The sequence below is a fragment of the Phalangium opilio genome, unplaced genomic scaffold, assembly GCF_054372755.1.
Source record: "Phalangium opilio isolate 3A_F unplaced genomic scaffold, DU_Popi_V2 ptg000002l_1, whole genome shotgun sequence".
NCBI classification, from domain to species: domain Eukaryota; kingdom Metazoa; phylum Arthropoda; class Arachnida; order Opiliones; family Phalangiidae; genus Phalangium; species Phalangium opilio.
Window position 1 is genome coordinate 5,773,330 of NW_028324144.1, and position 12,161 is coordinate 5,785,490.

A 12,161-nucleotide genomic window follows, 5' to 3' on the forward strand; every position below is an offset into this window, starting at 1 on the left:
ACATATTAATATCTATGGGACATCTTCAACAATGTTTGCTGGTGAAATTTTCATAGTTGCCACTACATCTTCTGCTCCTATATGTTTTCCATGACTACTTTATTGATCTCTTCCTGACCTTTTTAGGTCAAAAGCTCCCAATAACAGCATTTTTTCAAGAAAATTATTATTTTTTCTAAGCTACTATTGAGGTCAGATTTTTAAAGGTAATCGTAACGGGTGCCACTATAACGTTAGAATATTCGTGAACCCCCTAAAAATCCCCTCAAAATGTAATTGCCTGACTTGTATGAACAGTGGTTCTGATAAGTCTACCATAAATTAAGGGGCATTTTGAGTCGAAAATGTAACGTCTATTACATTTTGCACTCCGGTCTACTGTTTTCGAGTTCAGATTGTCCACAGTATTTTACGGATGACCCCTTAAATTTAATTAAGAAACTGATAGACAATGATTTCTAATTTAATTAAGGGGTCATCCCTAAAACACTCAAGGTTACGAGCTTTCTGTGTCATTGATGAGAGAATATAAAACAATTTTAAGTTCACGACCTACATTTCATTCCCCTTAGTAGTACGGTTGCATCAGTCATGAACAGATCCTAAAACACTCAAATCATAACTCGAAAACAGTGGCCCGGACGGCAAAATATCGCAGAATATTTTCTACCCAAAATCGCCCAAAGAACATCCCCCTTAATTTACGCTACACTTTTCAGAAACACCTAATCTATAAGATTCCCAAATCTCATCAACCTTTTTCTAAGTTTCCTGACATTCCCAGGTTTTTCCCTGACCCATGGCAACTCTGTATAGTTCACAACAACTTCAAGAGTGAACTTCTGTTGCAAACTTTTATTTATCGATCTTGAAACCTCCCGCACGCCTTGCCTCCCTCCCAAAACTATACTTAATTAAGGTTCGACCGGGCAAAGTGTTTCTCTTTATTTTTATTCCTTATATTTGAAAGGAAAAGAGCGAACCCGCTACACGAAGTACTTGATAAAAAAAATTACGTGTGAGAAAAAAGTTCCGAAGCTCATTATAGCTCTCTCACTCGCAAGACGCATCATTCTTTGTTTAACAACATTGATTTCTCTTCAACTACCCTGAAAAAATGCTGTTTCGGTCCTTTCGGAGTTTTACAGGGCCAGGATTCTGGTGGAGAGAGTTTCTATTGTCTAGTGCTAAAACGCCGTAATTAAAGCAATTGACAAGCATTGTCCTTAGGGTTTTTTTATTTCGTATAGTTTGAAACTTTGGATGATGATAAAAAACGATGGGCTTTCTTTCTAATTTCGTTAAAACTTAGGCCTACTTCGCTTAGCCCGATTGATTAGCTTATTAGACTAACTTTATTCGCTGTAACGTCTTGTGACAAAATTATTCTCATTATATTGTAAATAGGTTTCGATTTTGTTAATTATGAGGAAGTTATTAAGTTTATAAGAAGTGAAACTTTTTAATAGTAATTCAATTATGGTAGGCCAACTCTTATACATTGAGGAGTTTGGATTAGTATTTGTTTTTCTGACTATATTATCCTCTATCCCAGATCAGACTTGAAATTAGTCATCTAAATCTGACTAGATAGTGTACTGACAAGTGTTGATAATCATTATTCATTGCAATTCAATAGCTTTGTAGAACAGTCTGAAAATATTGGAGATCTTTTCGATTCAGATAATTCAGTTACAACATAAGTTCATAAATTATGTTCCATAAGTTTCTACCTAGTTACTGAGAGCTTGTCATGAAGTGACGTAGGTTAAACTTCATAGATTCTGGTGAGGTGCAGTCTAAATATCTGCAAAACCGCGTGTTGTCAATTCTTGCGTCGTTATTGAACAAGCTCTCAGTAAGTCTCCCGCATTACGAAGTATAGGTAGCGTTTTACTTATTAACGTATGGTTCCACACCTGAAATTCCCTCACCAATTACGTGTAATCCTGAAATCCAGTTAAAGTTAAGAAACGTGAAAGGAAGTTGCTAAAAAATATTGATTAATCTGTAGCCAGAACAGAAAAGATGGTCTTACACCGTATTGAAATCATAGTATGAATACCACATTAAACAATGCAAGAAGCTCACCTGAAGACTTTTTCCATCTTGTAATTGGTGGGGGATAGCCATCAGCTTGGCAATCAAGAACGACATTGGAACCCACGACGGCCGAAACATCCCTGGGCTCCAGTTTCCAAGAAGGGGCGACTGAAAGAAAAGTAACGTCACCATCTTGATGTTTAATCGTACCACTGTCATAAATTAAATTAGAAAGAGCTAAGGGCTGAACTTAAAACGGTAGCTGTTGTCTCAAAAGAATATCCTATTATAATGTATGAACAAAGGATCTCCCATGTACGAATTTCTTCTAAGAAGTGACATCGTGTTATGAATTTGTACAAATCTACCAATAATATAGAGCTAAAGATATCAATAATGATGTTTGGTTTTCTTTTGAACTATACTTGATTGTTTTTCGTCATTGTTAAGTAAAAACTTCGTTTGAAGCTGACACGTGGAATTAAAATTCATATTCATAGGAGATTTTATTAGACAGTAAATATTATGACTAAGATTGTTTACAGTACAGGTCAAACTAATCGCCTCATCGTAGATATGCATCATACGATGTGAATTCATACTTTTATGACGGCACCACCTATCATCAATTTCAGAACAATGAAAATTTTTGTTAATATAATTTTTTTTAAAACTAAGGGCTTTGAAGCTAATTTCTTATGTAAAGTAAATTATTAAATAAATAAGTGTTTAAAGTAGTATAAATGAATTAAATTAAGATTATATATATTGCAATTATAAAATAATCCAAAGCGAATTTGACCCGGCTATCAGAAGACTGTTATACCAACGCTGCCAAATATGAATTAACGTGTCGATTATGCGAGAAAAGTTGCTTCAGAAATATTCTTTGCTAGTAGTCACCTTAAATAAGCCAAGATATTTTTTCGCTCTTAAGTTTTAAATCCACACATTTCGTGTGGTTTTTGATATACTGTTTTTGGAAGGCTTCCTCTTTATTGTAATATCTAGAACGACGAATTTTATGATCTTTGTTGATAGGTTGGGCTGCATTAAGATCATGAAATTCAGTTCTCTTTTCGTTTTAGAGCGATGCTTTCTGAATTATAAACTATTCCTGTAATTACTTGTAGAGAAACCAACGCGCAGGGGTGGAGAGGTCTCTTCAAACTCGCCAGATGGAGCCAGAGTTCACTACACGCGAGAGACTAACCAACTCACACTGCCTCTAGCGGTGCTTCTTGAGGCACCCCTATGCCCTTTAAAGTTCTCTTCACTATGTCAATAAAAGAATTGTCTATTCTTGGATAAATTTAAGATATTCTTCGCAGTACTTTACTTAAACAGAGAACACGGTTTGGTAGTCTGACGCGAGACAAGGTTTTAAAATTTCAACGTCTGAACTTTCCATGGAAGATAAGGAAGGCGAAGAAGGGATATAAAGAAGATCCGACTAGCTGAGATCACGTAAGACTTTTATACGATACTAGAAGCGATAGTAAGCAAAAATAACTTCAGGGCATGAAAGAATAAGGCTTGGGTGTTCACCTTCTCCGGAAATTTTCTCTAGAAGTTGTAAGTGAAAGAGTAAAAAAAAATAAAATATATAACTAGGCGGACATCGAACTAGGATGGGCTTCTCTTCTTTCTCATGAATGAATGATCTTTAACCCTCTTTAAAGTTTTCAAAGAAGAAGGAGAAGAAAACGCGATCTTTGACGCCCTGAGAATCTTCACCATTCCACTTCAAGGCATACCTTGCTATATTTCCAGGAGATTATACGACATAGATCGAAAGAGTTTGCTTTAGAACAACCAAGAAGATATTTATTTCCCTTAGGAAGAAGGTTTCACAGGTTTCACAGTGAGTATGCAGCTATACTCTTTTCGAGTTTGGGGGATGGACCCCAGGACTACTGGGTTAGAAGTAACAGAAGGAAATTTTACTATTGTGTTGGGACTGAGACTGAGTACAGACTCGATCTAGTATCGATATATCCTTCTGTATTCAAACGGAATACCATAGAGAAAATAAACAGTTCAGAGTCTATTTGCTGTCTGTTGCGTGGTGCAACAATGCCTTTGATAAGTTTCAAGAACAATTAGTATGACGCTCATTGAAATACATTATTGACGGTATCTTTCCAAGTAAGGCATTATTTCCAGCAAGCAACTGGTAATCTAACAAACCTTTCTAAGAAGGAAACCTTGGTGAGCCTGAGAAAAGCAGTGTTTCACAAACGCTGTATCGCGAGACTAGATAACCTTATAATTTTTTAGTAAAATAAAATCGTAAATTAACTTCGTGAAAAAAATTTACTTAATTGGTTACTGAACTAAAAGTTTATGCCAATTTCTGGTTCTCCGAGTGACGATGACGTCACTGGATGGGTGTGTGAGTGTGTATCTGTCACCGCGTTGGCAGTTGGAAAATCAGAGCAAACGTGATCGCAGAAACTAGAATTAAGGTAAATTAATGTCTATTAAAATATATATAATATCAATTATATTTATTTAATTATTTAAGAAGAACCTCTTAATTGCGTCTCAACTCGGAGAGGTTTATTTTGGTTTCCCAACCTGTTTTAAGTTTAAGTCATTAGAGGCTTAAAATTCAGGGTGTTTGTGATATGTCACCCTTAAGTGGGCAAATTATGCAGTCGTAACTTCGAAAAATTTGGGAAACACTGGCATCTAGGTGCAACCACACATTTGTAACATTATTTCTGAGTTGCCTGAAACTTGCCCTTCCAGTTTCTAAGCGAAAACTCTATCTAAAACAAGCGAACGAAACGTTGAAATAAATTTAGCATTAAGACAACGAGCAATGTCATATTTATTGTAATTAGTTTCCTTACATGTAGTTCTGAAACGAATTGTAACACATTTTTGTTTCGCAATACAATAGTTTCACACATATGATAACGAGGATGGGACTAAGTATTGGAGAAGCGGTATATATAAGGATCCCGAATAAAAATAAGTAGAATCGAAAAAGTGCATGGAGTCTTGGTACACCGGGACGCAAAGAAAAAGCGGCGTTTTTAGAATTCCTCGGGGATCCAATTAGAAAGGATTAAAGGGGATACCTGCCCCAAAAAAGTGGGAAGGGACAACCAATTTGCGGAAAGGAATTACGTTGAGAGGAAAGCCCAAAGAAAAAGAAGAGAAATGGTCGAGCTAAAGAAAAAGACGATTTTGCCTTTTTCTAAGAAGACCTAACGAAAAAGATAGAAAACCGAGTGAAACGAAAAAAGTATTTTTCATCGAACTAAAATTCTTTCGGTTTTGTCGAGTTCAGAATCGAAATGGATGCTTCCCTAAGAGGATTAACGTTTAACAATGATACTTTTAAAGCTATTGTCCTCAACTATTTCCAGTTATGAACGTAAATACAGGGTGTTACAGTCAATTGACCAGTAGCGTTTCCATGTCAGAGAAACAGCTGAGTTTCAAACTAATTTTCTCACGTTACTGCAGCTATAATTCCTTTTGCAAATTTATTGAATTATTTCTAAGTATTGAAGGCTTAAATAAGTTAAATGGATTTATTAATTTAATTATATTTGAAGTTAAAACTGATCTGTTCAGGGCTTAAACATATGTTTAAAGGGTGCAGACGTATATTATTAGTTACACCTTAGGCAATTTTACACGAATTCACGACATTTGTTTTTTCAGTTGAAAATCAAAGCAACGTATACAGGCAATTAATTAGTAGAAGTAAAGACCTCTAAAACTGTGTTTCTAAAACCAAAAAAAAAAAACTTAAAATTTTACTTTTTGATTATAATCAAATCCCTCCATAACGTTTAACTGCTGATATCAGAAGGGAATAATAAGATAAGTATGGCAGTTGCCATAGCCATAATGCCTTACGGCTGCTCTTACCATCCTAAAATTACCTTCCCTTCTCTGATTGGCTAACAATCTGTCATCGTTGTGCCGTTTAATGTCGTGTGAGGGCGCATATAGAACTTAAAAATAGTTGATGGTGTAACTTGCATTCTCTAAATGAAATTTCCTTAGTTAGCATAGTGAATCGGAATCAAGCTATTCACACTTTAGCAGACAACGCTACAGTGTCGTAACCTATGGAATATTTTTCGTGCGAATTGCTTATACTCTGTGTAGTGTAGTTGTTGCAATTGTTCCGTGTATATTCGAGGTTAGTCTTACTCAAATTACCGTTCTGGACCCTTCTCGCAACACCCTGTATTTACGGTGAATGACAACAAGTATAACGAGACAAGACCGTAAAAATGAAACGAAAAACCCCATCGATTCGGCCAAGCTTTTGTTTCGAGGGCAAAACTTTTATTCTATCCAATAGTCGATAAGGAGAATGATTCTTTGGTGAAACTAGGGCCACCAGAAACCTCAATTCGCCTCGCCTTTCGTATATAATAATAAAGACAATGAGCGTCGAGACACGAAGCGAGGAAAAATGCCGCGAAAATCATCCCAGCAACTCTCAAAGAGTAACCTTACCCTTTCAACAAGGAATTGTTATGGGCAACGAGAATACAAAGGCAGCTACTGCTATCGGTCAGGTTCCTTTTTTCGATCAATAATAAGACATTGGGTTTGACACAAAGCCGGAAAAAGTAACATAAGATAAACATGACTTGGCCGAGGTTCATTACTTACTATTCGGATATCAGGTGTTTGTCGCTATCTTTTATTACAAGCGGTAATTAGTTCTCGCTTTCCAGCTTCTCAATTAACTATTATTTTTAATTGGGAGATTCAAGGCTCAACCGTTTACTTAGTAGTTTTTTATTGAGTGTTTAAGGTTCATAGTTTTAACTAGTACTTTTCAAAGCGAGGTTTAATTCTGATTTCAATACAAGCAGGGAAGTATAGAAGCGACATCTATACGTTGCCTGAGTTTCAGCCCACTTCTCGAAGTGTACTTATTGAAAACATGTAGAGGAAAATTCTGTGTAACTTTTTGTTTTTCCTACTACAACTTTTATCAATTTGACATTGTTTCTGAAAATTTCTTGATTTCAGATAAATTTCCATGAAAAATCTGAACGCTTAAAAATTTGAAGCATTAAGTGTGAAAACCGTAGTGAACTTTCATTTATATTCAATTGGAAATTATATTGCAATATTTATGCCATTTAACATTACGAGGTGAATTTTTTTGAGTTGTCTAACTCAGGTTAATTTGATTTATTTATCCTTTTTTTGTACAAAGACTAACAGAGAAGGTTAGGTTACGAGCTTGTACAGCTCTCTATGTGTCATTGATGTGAAAATGCACCACCATTTTTAGTTCACGGCCTAAGTTTACTCATTCCCATCGGTAGTAAGGTCGAATAAGCCATTTCTGAATGAAGCTATTCATGTACGAAACTCTGAATAGATTGGATCTGTAGTCTTATTTCATCAATTAAGCCTACTTCAGCCATTCATTAGTGTTAATTAAATAACTACCCAATAGACTATCGAATTATTAATAAACCTCAAGGCATGGCACGTATACTCTTTGGTTAATTAACGACGTACTTCCGCTGGTTTGTGAGATAAAATCGATCCATAAGCAAGCAACCAACACACACACAGTTTGCTTAGCTTTCTGAAACCAAGAATGCATAGAACTAACAAAAATAATAGTGCCCTTATATATGCCAAGTTTATTTCTATGCGGGTTTTGTGGGCCGGGCCCAGCTGGGTACTAACCGCCATCATGCGTCATAATTCAGACGTCTTTTTAACTGCGATTTCATTGGTTGGGAGCAACAGGAGATTGGGTGGGCTAGGTGCAACGCGCAGGCAGATTGATTATTCATTATATATAATGATGATTCTAGCTCTTCCCAAAACATAATGATACGATGAGATAATGGCTACAAAATGATACGATTCCATTTAACTGTATACTATATTATACGAAAACTAGCTCGAGTACCGAGGCAAAACATTAACCAGATTTGCACTAAGTAATCTCTGTTCAAAACGAACCGAAGATATTCTACTGCCTAGAAGACCATTAAAGTGTAATTATATAGTTTTGTCAAAGAATGGAAACGATTGGTGATGATTGGTTTGTCACAGAAGCAAGAGAGTTAAGGCCTTTCCAGACGACACAAACTTTTGACTCATTTAGATGAATCAACTTGAGTTGAGTAAACTTGTTGGGTCGTGAGATTAACAGAGTTGAATCACCAAATTAAAAATTGAACACTGACAAATTTTTGCTTAGTTAACGATACTAACTCCATCTAGTATCGCCCGAAAAGGCCTTAATTTAGACTTAGCCTATCCACCATTGTACCGTAGGCTTTTATGCAAAACTCCAGCGTAACACTTTCCAAATGAACATTTTATCCTCTAGTAACTAAACCATCCTGCATTGCGGTAAGGAATAAAGAACATAACAAGACGGTAGAGATAATTAATTAAGCTTCCTTATAAAACCTCGAAGTCACCTCACCTCGATTAAAAATTTGGTTTCGTTAAGGGTTAATTGAGCTCGTGGCAGGAATCAAGGATGGGAAGATGGTAAACTACTATATAAGAGTGAAAAGGAGTAAACGATCATAGCGCCGCCAATAATTACCATTAACGACCATGGAGTCGGAGTAGCTGGCTTCTCCCGCGGCGTTCTCCGCTAAGCAGGTATAGTTTCCGTTGTTAGCCCGACCAATGCCAGCAAAGATGAGCGAAGATCCCAAATCTCCGATGGGAGTTTCTTCCAGGTTCAGACTTTGCAGCTTGATAGGCAATCCGTCTTTCAACCAACGAATCGTGATTGGGAGGTCACCCATCAAGACGCTACACGTGATGATCACCCGCATACCAGCCGCCAAATTACTCGGAATGCTAAACGGGTTGATAACGGGCTTCTCTGCAAAATTTAAAAGATGGCCACTTGAGTTTTACCAAGCGATATTGATACGCTCTGATAACGTCTCAGATGGAGTAATTTTATTGGAGAGAGAACTAATCTGTGCTTTAAGTGCATTATAAAGTAGTTTCATCTCCTTAAAATTTACTCCATGGTGTTCATTCAGAGACTATCGAAGACGAATTTTAAAGTTTTTGGTGTTGGAATGAAATTAAGTAGCACCTTGCGCAAGATAACTTAATCGATTTTAGAAGCAACGATTTTTTCAAGTGCACAAGAAAATTTTATTTAAAACTTGACAATATTTGGTCAAGTTAGTGGACCACTGCTGATGATGGTCCAATAACGTGACAGTAACTAGCCGAGTTTTTAAATAAATTTTTCTTGTGCATTTGAAAAAATCATTGCTTTTAAAATTAATTAAAATAATTTAACTCCTTCCAATAAGAATATTTACGCATTTTGTGATGTGTCTGTTTATAAGTAACCATTTTAAAAGAAAATCAAAAGAAAAAATGCCTTAATGACACCAAAAATATTAAAATCGTCTTCCTTTTGTGGAATTTCTAATATTTTAAGCAAAAGACTTCGTAAACACAACGATAAGAATGCGTCTTATATCCACTTAGGGCGAAATTTAAACTATAAAATAAAATTTTTCTTAAACTTTGACATTATTGACGAAATCTGATTTTCGATTAAAATTTCGTAAATTGCATCAACAAAAAAATGTTTAAAAAAATATGGGAAAATGTAATTGCAGAAAATGGTTTTCTATTACGATGTTTACTACCGGCGTTTGATGTTTTAAGCGAATAAAAATTTAAATTGGATTTTTCTTTTTTTTTTAAGTTTTTGAGCATAGAAAATAAAACAAAACGGGAGAGATAATAAAAAGCGAAGGTTTCAAACTAGATTATTTCTACATCCACATACGTCTACCATTTGCTCTTAAAAATATAGTCTGGGCTGGCGAAAACAGAAAAACTAAAAATCGACGTTGCAAATAACCTACGGATATAGTTTAAATAAACATTTAGAATATCTTTAGAGCAAAAACAATATTTACAAATACGGTATCTCGTTAGTAGTTTTTGATATAAATGTAACCTGACAGACAATATCATAGATGGCGCTAATTTCCATAAAAGGCTTATGCTTAGCCTTCTGTTCCTTTCAATATAGTCACTATAGCGAAAATGCGTATTTATTGCTTATAGAGGCAAGACGTTTTAAATTATACGGGCGGATTATATGACTTTCATTTTTGAAATTTGAGATCCCTGAAAGTACATAACCAAACACTAACATGAAAATAATGGATTGTTTTAACAGTGCAGTAACTAAACCCGTCATAATAAAACAATAAAAGCGCCTGAAATTATGATGTATGTCCTAGACGAAAACTCTTCCTCATCCGGAACCCCAAAACTAATTAAAACTTTGTCCAATAAAGACCGCAAAGTGGGGCGCCCAGCTTCAATCCTAAACACGACCACGTTCCTTTCGCGTCTTTAGGCCTAACTCCTTTGGATATAAGATAGATATATTGCTAAGCCTTATTCGCTCCATGAAAAAAGTGAAAAAGAGCCGCGGCCAGTCTGGACTGCAAATGACCCGTGTAGGACGCGATGACCCCCTTCTTCCCCTTCCCTTTGTGCGAGTCTCGTATACAGGGTGTTTTTGATAAGTCTGCCACAGATTAAAAAGTTTGTTCTTTGGGTCAAAGTTCAGTGGAAAGTGTCATAAGAAACATTCGGTCCACAACATTTATTTACGAAGATATCGGCTTCCGAACACTGATTGGCTCTTAAAACAAGGTAATAGTCACACATTTCGAGTTCAAGGCTTTCACTTCTACCATAAATTTATAAGTTATGTCCCATAAGTATGACACTACATATACTTCGTAATGCTTGAGACTTACAGGCCTACTGAGAGCTAGCTCGAGAACGGCAAGTGAGGATAGACCCAACCAACAAATCTTTTGAATTTTTATAACGGCTCAGATCTCGTTCTCGGGTTTTGAGGCGAGAAAGGGATAACCTGATAAGCTTGATTTTGAAATGCGCAGAACCTGTTTTACCCCAAGTGTCAGACTCTAATCCAATCAGAAAAATAAGAGATTTATTTTCGTCGCTCAACGACAGATGGTACTACAGTCAACTTTGTTAGTCACATGATCATATCCCCTTAGATGGGGACGAGACAGCGCCAATTTGTTTATTTGTTGGTTGGGTACACTCGGTTTTTTTTCAGTAAATCATTCATTTAAGTCTGTACTAAGCTTTTGACAGCGCCTCACCAGGCGTCTCTCTACGAGAATCTGTGACGTTTCACCTACGTCACTTCATGAAAAGCTCTCAGTAACCAGTGACAAACTTATGGAACATATCTTGTGAACTTATGCTTCTACCCAGTTAATAGTACACTTGTCGACTGCATTTGAGCTTGGTAAAGGTTCAACAACGTTATAAGATTGAAGACTGATATGTTTAACTATTTCCATGATTTAGTCGCCAATCAGTTTTTGGGGAGCCCATATCTCCGTAACTAAATGTTGTATACCCCATGTTCATTGACACTTTGCACTCAGTTTGACCCAAAGAACACACCCTTTATAATATGACAGACTTATCAGAAACACCCTGTATTTTTCTCTCGAACCTACTGAGCACAAGAATCTTGACCTCCCGCTGGACTCTTAGTTCTCCTCTTTCGGCGGTGCAAAGGTAGGCTCCTTCGTCAGCTTCCCGGGTCACGTTGTGCACCATCAAAGTCCCATTGGAGAAAACTTGCTGGCGTTCGTTGAAGGGAAGTCGCCTTCCTTCTGCGAGAAAAACAAGTTGGGAAAGCCAAAATATTACCTCTCCGAGTTTAGATGACTATCACTACCCCTTAAACAACCTAAATATATGCATCTATCGCTTTTTTTAATTCTTTGCAAGTGCAGGAATTGAATTTTAAAATAGTCTATTGTTCAAGCCTTTTCAATATCTCTCAATTGCTGTGGAAACTCTACTCTCTCGCTATACCTCAACCGCATTCTTAGTCTACCAGTATGATTTGTAACATTTGTCCATATCAAAGCTGAATCATACCTCGCCACACAAAAAGCAAATGTGCCCAAATCATGGAAGCCACAACCCAATCACACATAAGCTAGGCTCCCACTTAACCAAAATAATTATTAAACAGTTAAATACTCACAAAGGTTGGCAAAATCAATCTCCTTCAGTAATACGTAAGGCTTAATTAT

The 12,161-nt window shown here is 36.3% G+C and overlaps 1 protein-coding gene across 1 annotated transcript in view; it reads right to left on the bottom strand.

Moving 5' to 3' along the window:
* LOC149718442 (cell adhesion molecule Dscam1-like) overlaps window positions 1-12,161 on the bottom strand; it is a 211,374-nt gene that overhangs the window by 26,656 nt on the left and 172,557 nt on the right. Inside the window, exons 8-10 of the mRNA XM_089845129.1 lie at window positions 11,574-11,732; window positions 8,615-8,902; window positions 2,092-2,211 (exon numbers count right to left, since the gene is read on the bottom strand). Of these exons, the coding sequence (XP_089701255.1) occupies window positions 2,092-2,211; window positions 8,615-8,902; window positions 11,574-11,732 (567 nt within the window). The remainder of the gene's footprint in view (window positions 1-2,091; window positions 2,212-8,614; window positions 8,903-11,573; window positions 11,733-12,161) is intronic.